Source organism: Canis lupus, chromosome 22 (assembly GCF_048164855.1).
Source record: "Canis lupus baileyi chromosome 22, mCanLup2.hap1, whole genome shotgun sequence".
Classification (NCBI taxonomy): domain Eukaryota; kingdom Metazoa; phylum Chordata; class Mammalia; order Carnivora; family Canidae; genus Canis; species Canis lupus.
The window spans coordinates 26,178,513-26,201,645 of NC_132859.1; the positions used below are offsets into that span (position 1 = coordinate 26,178,513).

The 23,133-nt window shown below is 45.5% G+C and overlaps 1 protein-coding gene across 4 annotated transcripts in view; it reads right to left on the reverse strand.

Moving 5' to 3' along the window:
• The window catches only part of RFTN1 (raftlin, lipid raft linker 1), a 200,229-nt gene that overhangs the window by 43,507 nt on the left and 133,589 nt on the right, over positions 1 to 23,133 (reverse strand). For all 4 annotated transcript variants that reach the window (XM_072792875.1, XM_072792876.1, XM_072792877.1 and 1 more), the window contains exons 5-6: positions 16,417 to 16,756; positions 7,580 to 7,783 (exon numbers count right to left, since the gene is read on the reverse strand). In XM_072792875.1, coding sequence (XP_072648976.1) covers positions 7,580 to 7,783; positions 16,417 to 16,756 — 544 coding nt within the window. The remainder of the gene's footprint in view (positions 1 to 7,579; positions 7,784 to 16,416; positions 16,757 to 23,133) is intronic.

Genomic DNA, 23,133 nt, shown 5'->3' on the forward strand with positions numbered 1-23,133 from the left:
GCTCAAAAAACCACAGCTATGAGAGTCATTCCTGTAGCACAGTAGCATTATCCAGATACTATTCCAATCTGACAAGATAATACTCCATTTCAAGTAAGATCAATGTAAGTTAATCAACACCATGCTCCGGTTTCTCCTTTGTTCCCTAAACTGAGAGTCTGTTATTAAACAGCTTTGGCAAAAGTACTAAGCTTGCCTCTCTTATCTGCTCTATTATAAAGTTTTCTCCAAGTGTTTGCTGGATTCCCTCCTGAGAGATATTTTACAGAGGTAACCAGGGAAGAACAGGGCTGCTTTTCAGCTGAATCACATTACAAGTATTTGGGGCTTCAGGATAAGATGGACCAGAGTCAAGCTGATTTTTAAAGTTCTGAGTAACAAAGATCTAGCTGGAGCTCCTGGCACAGTAGGAATGCCCTAGAGAACTGCTTTGAATAAAGCTTCCCAAGTCCTGACCTGGGGATTCTCAAGACCAGAAGGGACTCAATGATTCCATCAGGATTATACTAATACACCACAAATTCCCACAAGCCTTCTACCAAAAGAGTTTATCTCCAATTTCCAAAGTCTTTACAAACAAATCTCCTCAATGGAAAACCTGCAAGCCCTTAAAATGTGCCTACCATGCGCTTGACTTACTAAAGAACCCGATCTGACATAACCATGATGATGTGTATTTAGCCTGCCAAGAGCACTGTATGGCTGAGCTGGAGTCCAGAAGGAGAAAGAAGACACTGCCAGTCAGCCAGACTTTCCCTCCTTCCTCCCAGGTCACAGGCCCGGAAGGAGGACTGTGTGGTCAGTGGGAAGAGGTACGGCCAGACCTGGGTATAAACCAGGTCCTTGTTTATACCACCTCATCCACTGTCTGCTTTCCAGCTCTCAGCCAGCTACTCTGCAATTCTGAATACAGAATGCTGATTCACTTAACTATGAAGCAAGTTCAGAATGGCTGTCAAAATTTGATCATCTGTAACAGCAAAAAGGTCAATGAACCACAGAGAGCAGACAGCTGGGCTTTTAAAGAGCCCCTTGTTTTGACGGCCTCGTCCACTCCCCATCTTCTCATTACCTTCTTGGCTCAGCCTTGCTGCAATGTGTGCCGGGCTAGGTATAAATAGGTCTAGCTTAGAGTGAAGGCTCCCAATGTAAAAGGTTAAATCGCCCTACATCTATGGAAAACACTCCATTATCACTGCATTTTTTATTAAAGCAAAGATGATTCCCTACTGTGCACAGAGAGCTATTTTCCCTGATATTGTATAAATATTTGATGCCAGTCTTTTGGCAAAAGGCCACCTTAACATTCCAAGCTTATGATTTACAAGAAGGATGTGCGAAATGGAGATTTGCCCTATTATTCCAAGAGATAAATTCTAGGGGGCCACTGCTCTGTCCCTGCAACCTCTGAGACCTAGCAAGCTAAACTTTGGGCTTATACTCATGGTGTTCTCCAAAGTCCAGCTGGAAACATGCACACAGTGACAAGTATGTGGTCTAATTTTGTGGGATGAAATAAAAAGTTACCATTCTCCTTTTAACAAGCTAGGCTGTATTAAATTGTTCCCACTGGGATAGCTGACCTAACAGATTTCCTTGGGTCTCTGAGAGCCCGCCCGTTCTCCCCATCAGAGGCTGTGCGGTGCTCACAGCACCATCTTGGTGCCAGGAATGGCACATGACAACTGTATAACCATAATTGCATGTACTCTCATCCCTACCTGTAACCTCACCATAAATGTAATCACTGTGAAGCCAATCCTAGGTCATGGTGCCACGTTGCTCCCCAAGCATATGATGCCTAATTGATATTAACAAAAGAGTGGGTAGGCCTACTGCCTTCTACTTCCCAAGCACTCATGGCTCCTCTTGGCCTGTCTTCACTCCTGTTTTCTAACTTTGAAGTGGTTAGTGATCTAGAGGAGGTATTACCCCGCTTCAGTTACAGCAAGGTGAGCCTGCAAGTTCAGAGCCATTTAACCAACCAGACGGGGAGGAAATGCTCTGATCTGCTTGCTGGATGTGAGGCACATGGGCCAGGCACAGTTAATAGTTTCCCACTGAATCCTTCCCCCAGATCTGCAAGGCTAACCATTACTTCTTGGTGAGTGAGTGAATGGAGGCTGCAGAAGTTAAATCATGTGTCCATGTTCAAATGGAATGAATGCAAGGGCCAACCTAGATCTAAAATGTGGTTTGTTTGATCCCAAAGCCTATACCCTTTCAATCACTAATGGATATTTACTGAGCTACCATTCTGTGCCGGGCACTGGGGTTCCAGCCCAGGTTCCTAGCCTTATGGAGTTACCTGACTACTATGCCATACTCCACACCTGGCGTTTTAGTGGGATCACAGTGAGACTGGCCTTAGGGCTTCAGTTTGGGGCCAAATCTGTGCAGATGCCACACCTTCGTACATGGAGCAAAAGGAAAAAATGAAAATATACTTGGAAGTGGATCAGTTGTACATATTGACACAAGAGATGGTGTATAGCAATGAGAAAAAAAATGATCTATAATTACATGTAAAAATGTGGATGAATCTCACACATACAATGAGCAAAAGAAACCAAACACAACAAGGGGATTCATTCATATACTCCATTATCAAAAGTTTACAACTAATCTACAGTGTTTCTAATTGGGACTACAGTCACCCTCTGGGGATAGGGACTATGAAGAGGGCTTCAAGGGGACTGGTATCTTCTATTTCTTGACCTGGTACTTGTTACACAGATATACTCACTTTTTGAAAATCTACTGGGCTATTATCTTTATAATGTGCATAGTTTTCTGTATGTGTGTGATACTGCATTAAAAAGTTCATTTGAAGATGTGCTAGGGATACAAAGGAAAATGCATTTATGGTGTAAGTGACCTCTACCCTTCACAAGTGGCTCCTCTGAAACAGAAGCCATGCCTGTAATCAATAAGCCAAACATTCCCAGAGATGGCAGTGTTCCAAGGGAGTGGCTGCTGGAAGCACCTGGAACTGCCTCATCTCCCTTCCTTTCCATTCCGCCCACATCTAGCTCTTTAACTCCCCAGGTTCCTGTGATACACACCCTAACACCAGCTTCTCCCCTCACCTCCACTGGCATTACTTAGCATCATCCAGAAACCTTTATCGGTCATCTTCTGTATACTGCATACAGTATACAAACACTGGGATACTAAGAAGTAGAGGATGCAGAACACGCCCAGGGGTTTTTAAGTACGCCTGTGTAAAATATGTATCTCTGTGTATTTTATTTGAAATATATACATGTATATTTTGCAAATATAAAGTAATGTAGGTCATGCTAGGCATCAAAAAAGATGATATAAATACCAAGTGTCATCTCTTAATGAGATGCAACATGTAAAACTCAACATCATCTGGAAGGTGCTGTAGTCATGGTGCTTAATTTATCAAGGCTGTAGAACTAAATTCCAGTTTATAGAATAGAGAGGCTAGAGAATTAGGTAAATGACATCATGAAGTACCAACCAGACAAATAATACAAGACATTCTGCAGGGTAAGAGGCCGGATTTATTTCAAGCAGCAAGGGTCATAAAAAACTCTTTTAGGTCAAAGAGAAGTGAGGCCATGGTCACCACATGCAGTGCATATTGGTGGACTGGGTTCTGGTCTGAACCACTTGCTGCAAAGGACATTTTTGAAACAACTGGAAACATCTGAATGTAGGCTGGATAAGGATGATACTGCCAGAGATGTCAGGAGTATAGAGCTAGGAGAGGGTGACGGGAGGGCCAGGGGAGCTGGGGGGAGGAGAATTAGGACGGGCCAAGAGAGTATAGCGCAAAGGTGAGGTCAGGGAGGTAAGGATAGGGCAAGGGTAGAATAAGGAATGCAGAGCAAGGACAGGGTCAGCCAGGGGACAAAGGGAGGACCAGGGCAGGCAAAGAAAGTTGATGGTGGCAACAGTATCATCAGTGGCCTGTGAGAGCAGCACAGATTCTGTAGGCCTGGAGGCCCTTGATGAGAAATCAGGCTCCTGAGTGGGTCTTCAGATGGTGGGCACCTGGCTCTACTTTGCCCTTACCCTTAAGGATACTCACCCAACTCCTTATCAAGAGCAGAAGGATTCCCCTCCCAGCTTCTGCCACCCTCTGGAAGCACAGATTCTGACATTTGTTTCAGTGGGTGGTGTTTCTTTATACCTATCTGCCCTACTGTCTGACCCACCCCTGTATGCATCCAAACCAGTGGCTGGCAACCCAGGTCCTGCTACTTCCCTAAAGGTGACTCTGGAGCTCTCTTCCTTCCCAAAAGCCAGCCAAGGCCTCACTGGGAGCCTAAACCTCTTGCCAACATGGTCACCTCCTTTACTCCCTCCTCACATGGCTTTTCCCTCCCCTTACCCTTCTTTCTTCCTACTACTCTCCTGCCACTTACTAGCTGGTAACATTAGCAATGACTTAACCAGTCTGTACCTCAGTTTCCACAGATATGTAACAGGGATAATAACAGTATCTGCCTCATTGAGTTGTGGGGAGTAAATGAGTTCCTATGTTTGAACTGCTTAGACCAGCACAAGCACAGAGTGGTTGCTAGGTGTCTTTTATCATCATTATGCTTCATTTTTATCTGTACCTTGGCTTGCCAGGCCTCAAGGGCACAGCTTCCCCAGCCCAAGATACCCGGTCCTTCTAAAGCTTAATAAATTATTCCAGGAGAGGAGCTCTAGAGACTGAGCAAGGCCCAAACTTGAGGACCACTCAAGTCTTTCCATGTCCATGCGTGGGCAAAGACTTGAAAACAGAAGCTGGAGTCTTAACTAAATAGGCCTGAAAACAGAAGCTGGAGTCTTAACTGAATAATTCTGGCTAAAACATCACCCTGTTTATGGGACAAAGTTCTCAAGAGTTTTACGACTCTGTGGAAAATATCTCAGAGTATAAATATCTATTTAAGAATCAAGACTGGTGTTTTTCCAGATGGCAAACAGCTTAAAGATATGCTTCTAGCTCTGCCAGCTTTACTTGTAAGAACACTAATTACCTTATTAGAAATAGGTTCCTTTTTATAATTATGATTAGCTTGCCCTTTTTTTTTTTTTTTAAATTCTGGGAAAAGAGCATATGTATATTTCATCCCTGGCCAATGGAAACCTTGGGCTTTTCCAGAGCAGAAACACCCTAACCCACTGAGTATTACTCCCAAGTCACATTCCCCTCCCATCAGAAGCATACAGGGTGAAATTGCATTTGAATTTTGAGTAGGTTTAAATAAATTTTGTTCTGAGAATTTTGCCATCCCTGAGACAAGCCATGCAGCTGTACTGAAGCCATAGACATGTCAGAGGCTTGGGGCTCAGCTTGCACAGTTGCAGTTGCCAGGGGAAATTTCATGTTCTGTCTTCAAGGCAGGAAGGTTGGATTTAAAGCAGTTAAAGCCAAGGGAGGATATAACAGCATTTCATTTTTTTGTTTATATATATATATATTTTTTTATTGGAGTTCGATTTGCCAACATATAGTGTAACACCCAGTGCTCATCCTGTCAAGTGCCCCCCTCAGTGCCTGTCACCCAGTCAACAGCATTTCAAATGCTCAAGTCAAATCTGAAGAAAAAAACTGCATGAATTATCTGTATTTTTGGACTCAGGGTCAGAGAATGGGGTAGGAGGAAGTAGGAAGCTGTCTTGATTGCCAAAGCCACAATGGCCCAAAAGATGATTAATGGCGTTGTGAACTTTCAAGGTGTCCTCAGTTTGCCCCAGACATGCTGGTCAGCAGGACCAGAGAAAGTTTCTCTTTTGACACCCGAATTCTCCAAAGTGAGGCTGCCTGTGTAGCTGCTACCTTGAGTGCCTCACTGAACATCTTTACGGTGTTAGGACAACTAACCATCAGTTTCCAAGGGAGAAATTTAAACAGATGTATGGCCACAGAGAGCCTCTACAGGCCTAAGAGCAGATAAAAGGGGTCATTAGCACAACCCAAGATGGGTGATGGGGTGTCTCTGCAGGAAGCAGGAGGCGAAGGGCTCCTCCCTGGCCTTCCCTAACGCCAATGAATCAGGGCTGTAAACATGTGCCCCAAGTAGATGCCACTTGGTGTCTTATGGTGCATTTCAAAACAGACTGTGATGTTTTCTGGTCCAGGACCTTTGCAATCACCCAGGGAAAGCCTCCTTGTATAGAGGGAGGTTGCCAACCTTGCCACCAGAGAACCAAATCGATTCTTCATTAGTTGTATTAATGAAATAATATACTCTAGAACTGCACTAAGATACTACTAGCCAATAAGCACATATAGTAATTTAAATTTAAATTAATGAACATTATATAACATTTTAAATTCAGTTCCTCAGTCATACTGGCCACATTTGAAGTGGTCAACAACCATGTATAGCTGGTGACTACCATCCTGGACAGCACAGAGACAGAACTTTCCCATCATCGCCGAAAGTTCTTTTGGACAGGGCTGCTTGAGGTGTATTCTTAATGAGCCAGCCACCTTTCTTATGTCATTCATCCATTCTACAAATGGTTCTGACCCCTCATGCTATATAATACCTTCTGCTATTGTATTAATATTTTAAATTATATACTGATATTTAGATAGGAACAAGGGACTCATTTCCAAAATTAAGACCTGGCTGTGCCGTACAATGTTCCAAGGCTTCAGATGATTTAAAGCACACATTCAGAACTAAGACTGATGTCTCTTCTGCAGATGTTTGCTGGCATTTCAAGGACTGCAAATAATGTAGAATCCAAACTCTGTTCCTGACTCGGCTAATTCTTGGAGAGAAAACTGCTCGACAACCAAGACACGGTGCTGTCAATGCCCCCCACCAGGTTTTGCTGGGATCAACAAATTTGGTGTTACGTTTCACTTAGGAATCCCGCTGACTGGCAGCCCTCAGGATCCTTACATGCTGGCATGTTGGCCTCACTCCCCAAACTGCCTCCCAGCTCTGATGGCGGGGAGTGACTCAACTTGCCTTTGTGTTAAGCCCAAACCCTTTCTTTGCCTGACGCATTTCCCCCCTGTGGGCACACTCTCTGCTTTAGAAGAGTGGTCATCAATAGTCCTACTCCATGCAGCAACCCCCAGAGATAACTCATTACTGGGGAGGGGGTACTGGGTGCCATGAGACCCAGAAACAGTGTGTGTGTCTCCACAGAGCTTATAGAAACTAGGTAGTTCAACTGACTTCTCTGGGGTTAATTCTAAGGTGCTGCGCTACTGCTACATCCAACTGTAATACTGTCTACAAACAATTTGCACTTTTGGAGCAGCATGATCCCAGGGGGTAATTAACAAACGGGGAATAATCTGTTTAAAGCCTTTAAAAGCAACATGGATTGAGACTATCATCAAAAACACAGAATCACTTCCCCTCCTCTGTCATTTTAGAAGATACTGGGCTGACTCCTAGAGAGGTTTAGGCAGGAGAGGTGGTGGATTTTGCAGACAATTCCTCAAAATGTGTTAATTAGAAATCAAACACAACGAGTTTAACAGCTGTGGGGCTTTCTGAATGGGGCAGGCTCTGAAGTCGGGCTAAGAGGAAAAGAGAAGCAGAGTTCATGAGGGCTTGCCCAAGGTTTGTAACTTCCATACCATTGACCATGCCAAGGTAGAAGACTGCATTCACCAGCATGCCTCCTTTCCGGAAGTGGTCACTCATGTGCTCCAACCAGTTGGCGTCCAAACTGCTCACCGTCTGGCCATTCTTGGAGACTCGGAGAGGAATGCTGACAGGATAGTATTGCCGGCACTTCTGCTGGCTCTTCGGTTTGTTGAAAAGGGTGAGGATCTCCATTTCTGTTGGGATTGGTAAAAGAGGCATGAGAGAAGAGGTCAAATTAGTGCTAAAAACCTGCCTCATTGGGTCTAGCGGAATCTTTTACGAGCCTTAAGAAATGATATCAAAGGTAAACTCTGCTAGATTGCACTGTTGCCAAAAAATAAAACCTGATTCCATCTTATAAATTAGGGAGCCTTGAAAATGACATGGACGCAAAGGTTGAGCTTCCAGTGGGGAATGGGTTTTGAATCTGGCATATAATGAATAACTGTTATCTGGGATCAGTTTGTACAGTCACGTGTTTGTGAAGACATTGTAGACATTTCTAGAGATTCATACAAAGGTGTTTTGGGGAAAAAACAGTGGGCATATTTGAGTAAGAGCTGGTCTTTAAAAAAAAAGGTGAATATACAGAGGTACATAAAAATAAAAATATGGCTCTAATTCCAGGAACCTTGTACACCCCTGAACTATTTATAAACTGCAGTGGTGTTTCCTGGGGCTGAAACCATAATACTTAATCAAGTACCTCAAAAATACACCATTGATATGTAAAAATAAATATGTTCCCGTAAATGTTCCCAGGCAGGAGTGGCAGGTAGATGGTACCAGGAGTGAGGCTCTGAGCTTTCCTTTCCATTCACTTATAGCACAGTTCTTCAAAAATCAATACTCACTACCACCCAGCAGCTGACCCACACCAGCCCTACATGCTGCTGGCCATGAGTGAGCAGTATCAGCCTCGAGGAACAATTACCTGGAATTTCAATGTAAGTCTTGAAGGTCTATTTTTGTGTTACTCATTTAGTCAAGCAATCAGAGTTTACCCGGCTTAAAAAGCTTTGCTTACACAGGCTAGTCAGGAACATGCTTTGGTTTCCAAAAATATCTATTGGAATAAAAAGAAAATCCCCACCCTTCTTTCAAAGAAATATTTTAAAGGTCGTAAACAATGGTTGACATTAGCAAAAAGGACAACTATACTTAATGCTCACTGGAGAGATCTGGCCTAGAGCCACATTCTGGGACATGGTCTCCCATCCCTCAGTATCTCACAATTTTGCAGTATCCAAACACTAGCTGAATTATTATATTTCTAAACAGAATCACTTTCCTTTATTTAAATAAATGAATTTAAAAAGGAAACTTGGCTTTGTGGCCATAAGGGAAACAACTACCACTTGCTATAAACAGAAGGGGATGATGAGGCACATTCACACCAAATATGTCCACCCACATAACATCTAAAATTATCCCACATAGGTACTATATTCCGGGCAAAGGAAGTTTTTTACAGCTCCATCTGAGCAAACAGCAGCAGAGATCTCTGGGGAGCAGTGCCAGGCCATGACACTTTATCATCTGCAAGAGTTAAGCTACCAAGGGGCCATTTCAAGTTATCCATTGGATAGAACCAATTAGGAAAGAAAGGGGCCCATCTTCAAAAGTAGCCACCTGGATTTTAAGCAACTGAATTGAGTCTGTTTATTATCCCCACTCCAAATTACCTTTCTCAGTCCACTTGCCTAACTCAGGAAGCCACCTCTAGCCAGTAAACGCTTTCGCACAAGAAATTAGGTCCTGGTGTCCAGAGGTAGTAATCACCAGACTACTTCATGACTTTGAAACACACTTGAGAAATGGAGTCATGCAAAGAAAGGCTTGTAACGGAGGGGAATCAAGCAATGGATTGGAGCTGACGGGATAGGATGTGAACTATATGATTCTCCAGTCCTAGGTGCTAGGGGTTCAAATAAAAGGCACAGCTACTAAAGACGAGGATAAGCAATGCTTTTTTCCTGACTTCATCTAGATTTCTTCCAAACCAAACCCTGTAAGTTTTTGAGTGCCAGTAATTCATTTGGGAAGTGGTCCCAGGAAACAGAGCAAGGGGGCAGGGGTAGGAAATAAGCAAGAGAAGAAAGCCTGTGAAGGATGCCTTCATGAGCAGGTTACTGCTATAGCTATAGGGGTTCAGTTAACAGGAGCCCCTGAGGCACTGTGTAGAACACAACTCAGACTGCCTTACCAAGGGGCAGGGAAGCCAGGGCATTTATCCTCAGGGATTGAGGGCCACTCCTGAGGTCTGAATTCTCTGGGAGTGTCTGGCCTACTGGGGCGTGTCCCCATTCCAGAGAACATCTGCAGACAGAGGCTAAGAAAACTGTCCTCAGGTGATCCCAGGGTGGCCCAGAGTACCAACTACCATGGTGTGCTACGGTCAAGCACAAACACATATAGAGATTTTTTTAATATAAAGATTTTATTTATTTACTCATGAGAGACACAGGGAGAGAGGCAGAGACATAGGCAGAGGGAGAAGTGGGGTCCCCACAGGGAGCCCAATGTGGGACTCGATTCCAGGAGCCAGGGATCACGACATGAGCCAAAGGCTCAACCACTGAGCTACCCAGGTGCCCCTAAACACAAATAGATTAAAAAGAAAAATCACAGCCTCTACATGGGAGAGGCGAGTGGAGAATTTGACGGTGGCCAAAGTCCAAAAATACATGACAACACTTCATCACACCGAAGGATTCCCCACTCATATGGCACGACAGAAACACAACTTTCCCAAATGCGTAATGGAACAGAAAAAGGGGAAGGCCAAAAGGGGAAGGGAGGGTGCCAGATGTGGGGTGAAGGGAAGACAGAGACTGTCCTCCACAAGGTAGGCAGCATGGTGCTGACAGCGCCCCTGCTCTCCCATGGGGTCCTCCCCAGGGAGGAGGGCTGAAGCTAGAGACAGAAAAACATTTTTCCGGAAGGGAAGGAAATGGTGCTGGACTGAGAGCATCCAACACGTTAGTAGCAATGAAATATTGGGAGAAACTTAATGTTGGATGTGTAACCCTTAAGTTAACTCTCTCCTCCCGCTCTATCCGTGGCCACAATCCTCTCACTACTCACATGGAAGCCGGCCAAGAGAAACTATCCCCAAACGATGCTCTTTGATGTTTTAATATTCTGATTCTCCAACACACATCATCACATGAGCGGGCACCAAGGGTTCCAAAAAGGAGTCCCAAAGTTTGTTTAAATTTTCTCAGCTGCTCTGTGACTCTGCCATGACCCCAGCTGGAAGATTTTTCCAGACATGGGACAGAAAGTCCCAAAGGAGGGGGGAAGACATTGTTTCTGAGAATGTTCTGAGAACAGCTGAAGAACTGGGACTGACAGAGCACTCAAGGAGCCAAGACTGTCTTGCCTTGTGTTATTTGTCTTGTCTTTCTCTTTCTTCCTGACTCAAGGGGCCTTGCTGTGTGCTTTGTAGATCCCGTGTGCAGAAAAGCAGTAATATGATGGGGGATACGTACACATTCGCTGGATTGACCTGAGCCAAACAAGGTCAGCAAGCCAGGGAAGGAGGCAGATGGCATGGGGCCTACTGGGTGCTGCCAGCCTGACAGCCAGGTCACTGAGGCCTCGCTCAGCTCCTTGGGAACAGGAAGGAAAGGTCTGAGGTCCATGCCAGGCAGTGGGGGTTTGAGCATGGGATGAAGTCTGCGTCCGCCTGTAAGTATGGCCCCAGAGAGCCTGTGACTGGCAGGTAGCGGCAAGCTGGCTGGGTCCTGGTATTCCAAGAGACCTCCGGGCTGGAGGGAAGAGAGAGTTCAGAGTCTGGCTAAAGCATGGGGGCTCCAAGGGCCAGAGTAGGAGGAGGAGGAGGAGGCTGGCCAGTTGGCCGGGTGGGGGGAGGAGGGAGAAACAAGTAGGTGTCAGATTTGACCTCGTAGCTGGACTGAGAGCGGGCTAAGGTCTGCTGAGGTCCCAGGCAAGGGGGCTAAGATGAAAGGTCTGCATCAGAGAGCAGGGCTGTGGGCTCTATGGTGGGACAAGAGGGCAGAAAGGCTTGGAGCCCATCCAGATTCCTGACTCTGCGAGACACTGCTGCAGACTTCTGTCTGGGCCTGGTACTACCAGCGGGGCAGCTCCGGGCCTGGGTGGGGGCTATTTGTGAGGACAAAGTAGGGGAAACCCTGCACGCCAAGGAAACCCTGCACAGCCCTCTATGGGAAGCCCCTGGCAAGGACGGCAGCAGCCACGGGCACTTCCACCTCCACCACCTCATGTGACTCTCCCAGCCTGCAAGCAAGGGGCTGCATCACTTCTATGCCCAGAAACCTCAAGTGGATCCCCCAGACATCACAAACTGGAAAGTGGCAAAGCCAAGAGTCTTTAAAACCCCAAACCTTGGGTTGTTTCCAAATCTAACAAGAGGCTCATTTCATCAGTACACAGAAAGCAGGAGCTGCTGACCACGGGTGGGGAGCTCAATAGCTCGTTGTTAATGGACTGAGTGAAAGGCCAAAAAGATGGTGGCAGGTGGCAGGTCTGGGAAGAGGCAGAGCCACAGGGAAGAACCATCCTGGGGGCACAGCGAGGGGAGGGCGCTGGCCCAGCCCGGGAAGGGGCCAGACATCAGAAGGGCCAGACTCCAGAGGACACCTCCTCGCCCTCTCCACACAGTGAGCTGGCTGCCAGGGAGGCCTCCTAAAAAAAAATCCCCTCAGCTGAGAAATACAATTGAGGTCACTGGCTTGGGTTTCTGGCTGGCATTTCTCAGCATTTTTGAGTGACGAGGCACAGGATAAGAAGGGCAGTGCTTCGGAGATGTTTTATCATTATTTCAGTGACAGTGAGAACAATCTGAATTTGTGTGGACCTTTCTGGCCTCCATGTTTCTCTGACTCAAGATGTAGCAACAGAGACAAAGAAGGAAGGACAGAGAGGAACGTTGGAGGCGAGGGGACAGGCGACAGGTTGACATCGGGGGGACGCCTTCCTGACTTTCCACTGCACTGGCCTTCCCCACCTGGCCTGTTCATTACAGATGAAGAAAGCATGCTCCCCATTGACAGAAATGCATCACAAGGGGCCATTCATGCTCCTGTGAGCAGAGCTGCTGGGGTGCCATGTGTTCACCGTAAGGCAGGGGCAAGCACGGGAAGTGCAGCGTCTGAGGGGAGGCATGGGGCTGTCCCAGCACCAGGTCAGGAGATCTCTGCACAGCAGGGACATGAAACCCTCAGAAAATGCTCCAGGACCAGGAAATAAGGCGATGACCAGGAAGAGAACTGCATGATGGATCTCCAGAGGGACCTGCATGGGCAAGGGGGCATAACCTCCAGACCAGAGAGGCAGTTCAAGAGCCCACGGGGATGGGGAGGGCCCGCCTGCCTTGGGTCTGGATGGTGAATCTGCTGGCAAGCCCTATGTGAGCAGTTGCAGCCTAGACCTGGCTCCCCTAGGCCTCCTATAAAGGAAATAAATTAAACGAGGAGAAGGAGGGGGAAAGAGGGAGACTCCCTCTGGATTTTTTTTTAATTGTCTTGCTGTGATTGCCTATTTAAACCCACCTGGCAGAAAGAGGAGTAAAAACACTTCACCCTCCTTAGGGGGCCCTGAGAGAAAGGCAAGCTGAAAGCTGAGCAAGCAGCGGGGAGGGGAGACTGAGAGGATGCCGGGGCAGGTTGGTGGTGCAAGGAAATGGCAAGACTTCTCAGGGAAAAGATTTAGGAGAGAGGCCCGGGTCAGGTGAAGGCCATGACCAATGCTGACATGCTCCCGCATGTCCGGCCTTCAGGGAGGCTGGATGCTCAAGCTATGAGATTAAACTTCACTACATGAGGGCATGGAAGGTGACTTTCCTTATCTGTGAAATGGGCTTAATAATAACATCGGCCACCATAAAGCTGTTGTGAGGCACCATCAAGATGGCACATCGGCAGAACCTAGACAGGCTCACCCAGGGTTACCACCATCACAAACTGTTGTCTATTCATCCCCCACAAGGCCATGTATGTGCACCAGCAATGCCTGTGTGTTCATTAGCTGATAAAAAAAGTCCAAAGGCTCATTTCTGCCACACAACAAGGAATAAAGGATGGCAGAGAGCTGCCAAAATTTCAGAGACCCGTGGCCTCTTAGCAGAGAGATGGGGGCTGTGTGTAAACAACAGCCAGCCAGCTTGCCCACTGGGTGAGATTAAAGTGGGTATTATAACATCCTCCACGGCCGAAATTCCCATCCACTATTGGGCCGACCACCTCCAGACACACATTAACGCATTACTCCTCAGCAGGATCTGGTTTGTTAGGAGAGAACAGAGACTCTGAAGAAATGAGACACAGGCCAAGACACCTCAGCTGTTGAGGACTCTCTGTGTGTACAGCAATGGAAGGGAGTCTCTGGGTGAGAGAGGCAAATAGCCCCAGGGCAGCATGTGGAGGAAAGGGTCCTAGGGCAGGAGGTCTGGAAGCAGTCTGGGAGAAAGGTGGATTCTGGAGCAGGAAATACCAGAAAAGTCCCGAGGGGTACTTCAGTATTAAGTGTCTCCTTTCTCAAAACCAGGGTTCTGTGCAGGAGTAGAGGTCAGTAGGCAGGGCTACTGAGCCTGTACGCCAAAAATAACAGTTCACACTCAGAGTCAGGCAATGGTAACTGTTTTAAATGTACATCTCATTTAACATTCCAACAAGAAAATATTGCTCCATCTCTATTTTCCAGGGTAAGAAACCGAGGCACAGGAGGGTATTGTGCCCAAGACTGCCTAGGTAGAAGGTGACAAATGGAATGTAAGTCTAGATTCTAAAAGATTATTTATTTATTTGAGAGAGAGAGAGAGAACATGAGCAGGGAGGAGAGTCAGAGGGAGAGGGTGAAGCAGGGGAGTCCGATGTGGGACTCAATCCCAGGACCCCAGGATCATGATCTGAGCTGATGTCAAATGCTTAACGGACTGAGCCACCCAGGTGCCCCTGGAGTCTAGGTTCTTACCATAGTGCTACCTGCCTCTCAAGATTCCTGTCCTTTTCTCCTGAGGGGCCTGTGCCTGCCCTGAACCCTCACCCTGGTATGTTCCTCCAAGGAAGCCGGTCTTCCTATCAGAGATTCAGAGCAACAAATCCAGCCCAACACCACTGAGAAGATGGAGGTTTCTGGAATAAGACTTCAACATTCATCAGGAGATGCACACAGGGTCTCAGCTACTCTGGAGGGACCAGAAGTCTACCTCACCCTGCATGAAATGCCCCATAAATAAAGAACCCCACTTTAGGATCTAGACCTTGATTAAACAACAATCATAATATATCCCAGAATGGAGGTAGTAACTTAATCCCTTTAAGTTAACTTTGCAAATAAGCCCAGAATGAACCATCCCACAATTTTCTTTTTAGGAACTACTGACCTAATATAATAAAAGAAACTGTTCTACCTTCTTTTCTATTCTCAAAGCATAAACTGTTCCTCATCATTAATAAGAGGCTAATTTTGGGATGCCTGGCTGGCTCAGTCAGTTAAGCAACCGACTCTTGATCTCGGTTCAAGCCATGATCTTAGGGTCGTGGGAGCAAGCCCGGGGTGGGGCTCCATGCTCAGTAAGAAATCTGCTTGTCCCTCTCCCTCTGCTTTTCCTCCTGGTCAAATAAACAGATAGATAGATAGATAGTAGATAGATAGATGGATAGAGATAGATAGATAATCTAATTTTAAGAATCAGTAAATGAATCATAACATTAACCAGGAAGGTTAAGGCTAAGGAGAAAGGCCTCCTAAGGCCTGGGGGTCTCCTCGCAGTCTTGTTACTTGTGCACCTTCCAAAGGCTTGGAAAAGACCACAAAACTCCTGTGAGAGCCTGGCTCTCAGGAAATGGCTGGACACTAGATTTCTTGGAGAAAGAAGAGGAAAGGGAATTACAGGGAAATGGAGTGAAACGTCACTCACCATAAACTGAGAGCGTCCGTCGATCTTATTACTCTATGAGAGCATCACACAGGGGAGACTGAGCAGAGAGGTGAAATGGGATGGCCGTTAAGGCAGCGGGGCTCACAGACCAGATCTGCCAGTTTCCAGCGTGGGTGAAGATTTACTCTCTAACCTCTGTTTACTCAGCTGTAAAATGGGCAGTGATACCACAGCTGACCCACATCACAGGGCTATAGGGGGAATTAAGAGATCAGTCATGTAAAATGCTTACTGGTGCAGGGCCCGGTACACAGGAAGTATCAATATAATGTTGGCTACTATCATCACTGTTGTATTGTTATTTGAAATTGCCAACCTAAAGTGCATGCTCTAATGGCCGTTACAATGTGATTAAGAGGATTCACATATTGGTGGCCTCTCCTTGGCAGTGTTCTCTCCACAGTGCTGATTTGTCAACTACACACACTCCCTGAAATCTGGTTGTTTACAGCCTAGTGAGTTGAATCACCAGTTTCCTGCACAATTTGTCCTCAAATGGCTTTCTTGATTTCTTTCTTTAGGCAGATATTCAAAATAAACGGACCAAAAGTGGAGCATAGGTTCTACATTGGTGCCCAGCATGTTAACGCTTCCTATGCTAAGAGCAAACTAATTCAAGGTCAGTGCAGGAGTGTGGGGATAAAGATCCCTCAGGTTCTAGAATCCACTTCCAATGTGACATGTTGGAGCAACTACAAGTCAATTTCATGTGGCTGTGCTCTCTCAGAAGTCAAAACCCCAAAAGCAATCAGTCAGGAGGCCCAGAAAAATCAAGTTTTGGATAGACAGCCATCTGTACACTCTCATTCTATTTCTTTTTCCTAAAATGCCATGGGAATTACTGGAAAGCTGTTAGCCTCTCTTTAAGTGGGTCAAGAGTCCCTGTGTGGACATACTTACTTCCCGAAAGTGGCTCCTCATGCACTTCCAAGAGGTCACCATCCGGCCCATCCGAAGTCTTGTTCACCCCATGTGGTGACAATGCTGCACCATCCCCATCTCCTGAGGACAAGCTGGGCTGCTCAGCAATGGGCGTCTCCCCTCCGGGGCCCTGGCCTGGCTCCTGGCTGCTGTGGGTCCCTGCTGGTGCACCTGGCTTCTCATCACCCCCACACCTGCCAGGCTCCTTTTCCGCATCTCTGGTGTCTGCTGGGGGGCTGCTGGCTGCTGGCTTCGCAGGGCAACCGTACTGAGGTATGACACCGACAAACTTCAGGCCCTGACTTGCAGCATCCTGGATCTGTGAACAAAATGAAGGGAACCGATTGAATGGGATGTTCTATCAAAGGGGAGCATGTACAACATCCAAAAACACCTCACTAAAGGCATCTGTGGGTATTTCAGTCTGAACATGAAATCTCTCAGATGCTCCATGTTCCCTCTAGGTGGTGGCCACACCCTAACCCTGGCCCCACTGGGGACAGAGAGCATGGGGCTTGCTCTTTTTAACTACGAGGCATGTGGCTAGACAGGGCTGAGATTACCTCTCTTTGAAATACTGCACGAGTCCCTTCTGGTTATTCTTTTTTCTAAGAGGCTACAAGAAGGTTCTAAAGGGTGGGCTGGAACAAAGAGTTTGAAAGAGGAAGTTCATTTTGGTAAGAGTTTATTTTTTTCGTTATTTTTTTTCTGATGAATCACCTACTTCCTGCCAATGAGGCTACTGTATAATCCAGCATGTCTATATAACCATATACCAACTACCAGATGATATTTTATGACCCAAAGAGCTTCCTCTTTTAAACCATTGTTTTGGCAGAGGAGGGCGGGAGTAGGGAGAAGCACCACTATGTGAAAGCTGATGCGCACGTTCCCCAGGGCGGGGAAATCTGATGGGGACCTGCTTGGGAGGTGCTCTCCGCCAAAGCCAAAGGCACCTGAAAACGATGCTGGGTCCACAGGCATTGCTTGGGCAGACTCGTGACTCTCTAAGCTATGGTACATACCCTCTAACCTTGGTAACAGGTAGCTTGCTTCTGACTTCCTGAGCCCACGAGATGGGGGGTGGCTAATGGCCACACAGAGTATTGAGGCACTTTAACTCTCCCCTCCCAGACGAATACCCCCAGGCTGTTTAATAGTCCTAAGTGAAAGAAAAATGCAAAGTAGTAGCCTAATAAAATTAAGCAAGAGCCAGCCCAAAGTAGGAAATCAGCTTTAGGGGACTTCCTGGGCAAGGATGCTCAGGTCACTTTACAGATAAATCAGGAAGTGAGGACCTCAGGGTTGTAGGAGTCTTAGTCACCAACCTGAGTGAATGACCTCAGAAAATCTTGAGGCTTCTGCAGCAATCATCCACCCTTATTTGAGAATTGGTAAGAAACGCCAGCATGGAGCTACTCTCTCTAAGGGACAAGCAAGCCATGACAGCCCTCCTTGGATGAACCAGCATAATTTTAAGCCAAAGGTCATTTTAGTTCAACACTGCACATTCTGGAAAGCAATCTAGAGCAGTTACAAATGTACAGTACAGTCTTTCTATAAAGTCTAACCCATGCTAGAAAATAATGACAATAGGAGGAATCACCAGCTAGTGTAGACTTACTGTGTCCAATGCACTGTACTAGGCATTTTACATAAATTGTTCTGTGTAATCCTTCCAAGACCCCACATTGTATCATCATCTTCATTTCAGATGAGGATGCTGAGGCCCAGAGGCATTAAAGTCATAAAGCAAGCAGCAAGTAGCTAAAGTTCAAAGCGAGGTATGAGTCAGGCCCAAGTTCATTCTCTCAACCACATGACCAAGTGGACAGCTCTCAAAGCATCATCAAGCACATACATGTTCTTGGACATATATGTGTCCAAACATATGGCCATGGTTGGCTCAATCCATTCTTCAAAAATTGAACAAAAGGGGTCCACTAAACAGATCCCTTTCCATTCTGAAAATTTTTCACCCACAAATCTGGGATACTCACTTACTTTTATAAATTGTTTTGGAGAGCTTCTGAAAGAAGACACAGGTAACAAGAGTTTTAAAAGAAAAGAGTGGGAGATAATGATTGTCAAAGTACCTTAGGTTAAGGGAAGCTCCTGCATACAAAGCAGAGCTCTGAGCTTCCTGGTGACACAGGCAAAGCAATGGATTTTACAATCCTCAAATGAAATGAGGAAACATGCCAGCTCCCTAAGAGAGAAGTATAATTTGCTGGTAAGGAACCGAGAAGTTCGTTGTAGGACTCTTGTAGAGTCATGGTGTAAGACATGTCTTCCTTAGTTTTACAGAAAATGAAGAGATATTTTTCTCACATCACTTAGGTATTCTTAACCCTTGATAAAAAGCGAGGACATCAGGCTAAAGCACAGATCTTTGAAGGTCCTTCTATGTGGAGCTGAAGCGAGGTGACCCAGGTCTCTGTGGACAGCTGTGGCAGATGGCAGCACGCTGACATGTGTCAGTGCCGGGGAACTGGGCCACATTACCACTAACTTCTCCAATTCCCACCACAGTGGCCAGGGGTGGCTTTTTCTAATCTTAAATTGTTGAAATTTGTCAAGTTATTTCACAAATTACTTGCCTACACTTCTTCAGAAGGGGTCTGGAAACTGGCTTTTTAAAGTTTCAAATACGTTAGGCAAATTCTCAAGGCACTAAACCTGTACTAAAAGTAAACGAAACCTAACTAGCCACAAATTTTCATAGGTGAGAAAATACCATTAATAATTTCCAGATGTAGCTCTTATGGGAAGGACAGTGAGCCATCTTCCCCCAAGCTGCAGACCTCTGTTTCAGCTGTCAGGCCCCTACACTCCAGTGTGGCTTTCTCCTTCACCAACTGCAAACCTGAGCCTCTCCGCTTGCTGTGGCACTGCAGGGACAGGTACGCTGCCGGCACTTGGCCTGCTCACACCTGGCCCACGTGACAGGGGTCTCACTGCAGACAAAACACCTCTGATGGCTGAAGCATTTTTAAAAGCTGGTCTCACCAAGGGCTTGACCCCAGGCCAGTCTCAACCTGAGTCATGGGGCTGGAAGGCAGGAAGGCCTGGCTTGGAGCTCCAGACGTGATTCTGGTACCAGAGTATGTTACATAACTTTCTATGGTTCAGTTTTCTCACCCATAATATGGGGAAATCATACTTCTCTTGCAGTTGTTCTGAAAACCAGACATTGCATATGGCAGGTGTGCTGAAGGAGAGGCACAGAGAAGGTAGTCCTGACTGTTACCGTTGCTCTACCCCCCTCCTTGTCGGTCCCAGGCTTCTGTGACCCTGCAGAGACTGCTGACAGTCACCCAGAGTAAGGAGGTGACAAATCTGGACACAGGGCACTATTCCAGTCCTCTCCTTCCTTACTGAGACTTGAAATTGGAGAGCTTTGCATTAATCAGACATGCATTCCCACAGCTAACTGGGCAACCGTATTCCTTGGTGCTACTGCACCTCAAACTTGTCTTCTATGCCAGGGGTTCCCAAAGTGGAGTCCCTTATTAGCAACACCAGCATCACCTGGGAAGTTGTTAGAAATGCAAATTTTCAGGTCTTACTGACTCAGAAACCCGGAATCAAAACCTCCTTCAGATTTGATCCCCAAATAGGTTTTGCCTGGCATACTGTATTTCTGGATCATGACATGATCATGACATGTTGGGCCCAGACACTTGTGTTTTAGCAAGCCTTCCAGGTGATTCCAATGCACCCCAAATTTGAGAATGCACATTTCACAAAGGCAGAATTTTGTGCGCTGCTGTGTGCCTGGTGTTAGGATAATGTCTGACATACAGTAAGTGCTTAGTAAGTATCTGTGGAATGAATGAATGAATGAATGAATGAATGGGTACAATAAATAATGAGTAATGAGTGAAGGTAGGGATGAAGCCAATTAATTTTTCAGCTCCCGAATTCAACAAACTGTATTAAGTCCCTACACTGGCCCAGACCAACACTGTATCTAGGTGCTGGGGTATAAAATAGGAATCTCAAATCTTAAGATTCAGCCAATTATTGTAAACAGACTTTAAAAACAACTACATTAATACGGCACAAAAATGCTTACTTTGTAATATTTTATTTAAAAATCAAGATTATAAATTCACACAGTATCATGACAGCTATGTAATATTTCTATTACTATGATTTTTCAAAATTTATCTAATGAGTATGCATATTACTTTTATAACTGAAAAAAAGTAAACATTCCAAAAATTTCTCATTGAGAATGACAAATATAGTAATGGATATAAAGGCATAGAAATGACAATGATTATTCTTGCCTAAAGGGGAGGTCAAAATGTTTCTGACAGGTCAGGGCTATAACAAATGAAATAATGTAATATAACAGGAAGAGGTAAGGAGTGTGATAAAATTGGAGTATGTATGCCTCATTGTACACATTCAAACTAAAAAAAAAAATTTGGGATCCCTGGGTGGCGCAGCGGTTTAGCACCTGCCTTTGGCCCAGGGCGCGATCCTGGAGACCTGGGATCGAATCCCACGTCAGGCTCCCGGTGCATGGAGCCTGCTTCTCCCTCTGCCTATGTCTCTGCCTCTCTCTCTCTCTCTCTCTGTGACTATCATAAATAAATAAAAATTAAAAAAATTTTTTTCCCCAAAATACTGTGCTAGGCAAAACCTATTTAGGGAGCAAATCTGAGGTTTGAAGGATGAATAGGAGTTCTCCAGACAGGTGAAAAAAAGGGAGAATGGCAATGCAGGTAAAGAGAAAGAAGGATCATCATGGGTAAAAACGTGATGGTTTGCAACAGCCTGATGTATTGAAGTATCTTTTATGAATATTTCTGGATCATGACAGGACAAGCTAGGTGTAGGGGCGAACTGGAAATCAGAAGGGCCATATCGTGGATGTCACTGAATGCCCATGCCAACAAAGGCTGTGACTTCACACTGCAGGCCAGCATAACCAACTTTCCCACTGTAGTAACTCCAAAAACAGAGAATGGAGGTCTGAGGGCAAAGCACAAGATTTCTTTGAATGCTCACCTTTTATCTTAAACATTAATGAGAAATTTGTATCCTGCACCATTGTACTATACAGTATTGAAACTTTTAAAAAGATGCCAAGGTTAAATGACTCCCTCTTGCCCCCACCCCAACCCTTCCAGAGAAACTCATGTCTCAGGAATATGAAACATCTTGGTGCATAAATCTTTGCAGCTCTCCTTACTTTCTTCGGGTGGATTCCTGGAAGAGGAATTAATGGGTCAAGGGATATTAACTTTTCAAAGGCTTGATACAGGCTGCCAAATTGTTTACCAGAAAGGGGGAGTAGTAGTCCTTTTCAACCAGAGGAACTGCATTTAGATTTTATAAAGATCAATATTTGGCTAGACCCTAAGGGCCCTGACTCTTCTAACTCTAGTACAGCACTTGCTTTTCTCTTTTTCTCTCTTAAAGTCATTTGATTGTTTGTTAAACTGATCCCTGTTTGTTTCTCATGCACTCATTTATTCATTTGTTCATTCATAACCTTTATGGAGAAAATCTCTTGAGCGTACTAATGGTAGGCACTGGATGCCATTTGTCAGGGTTCACCCTCAGTTACCCAGTCTCCTCACTCTACATCCCCTGTGGTGACCTCTTCTCCTCATGTGGGTTTGGCCACTAGTCATATGTTAATTATTCCCAAATTCGGACTCCCCAGCTGTGACTTTCCTCTGAAGTTCAAACCTATATGACTGATGATCAGAGCTGCTAGGTCCACCATTGTCCTTGTTTCTCAAACTAGAGCCACAGGCTTCTTCCTTAGCTCTTGCCTCTCTCTAACCCTGTGTTATCAGCTCACCACATCCTGACAGATTTATCCCTCAGTGTTTCTGGACTCCCTTCCCCATTCTCCATACATCTAAGATCAATTTACTTCGGTCTCATTGTCTGCTGCTAGACACTGCCATTCCTCCAAGTCCTCATGAGCATGGAGTCAAATCAATGTGGAAGATCAAATCACAAACACCCAGGTCACCTTGTTATGGAATTCCCTGCAGACTGTCACATGCATGCCTATAAAATTTCTCTAATGACTGTGATTATTAAAATAGCAACTGTTAACATTGTATAACTTTTCCACAAAGAACTTTAATATGCAGGATCTTAGGCCCCAAATAATACCTTACAGAAGAGGAAACTGGTTCTGGTCAAACTACCCAGAGCTAACTACACTGGTCAAACTATCCAGGGCTGGTCAAACTACCCACAGCTAATCACAGGCAAAGTCCAGATTCAGCTCAGTATCCTAAATCCAACCTGATGCTCCTTCAGTGGTACCACTCTTTCTATTTTGTGTAATCTAGCCTGTCCCAAGATGCTCAGTATGATACCAGTTTAAACTGAAATACACCTGCACCCACCCTCTCATTTCTGCTACATTTAAAAACCACCACACCCCTGGCACTTCCAGGAGTAACACTGCTAGCTTAGGCAGCAAAAATTAAGTAAGACCATTTTCAACTGATCCGAGACTTCATTCAACTGCTCTGTAATGAGTAAACACAAATTTTATAGTAACTTTATTTTCCCAACCTAAAAATCAGATATTATAGTGTGAGAAAGATATTTTTCTCTTCAAAAAATTTATTTCTGGGACGCCTGGGTGGCTTAGCAGTTGAGCGTCTGCCTTTGGCTCAGGGCATGATCCTGCGTGATCCTGGGGTTCCAGGA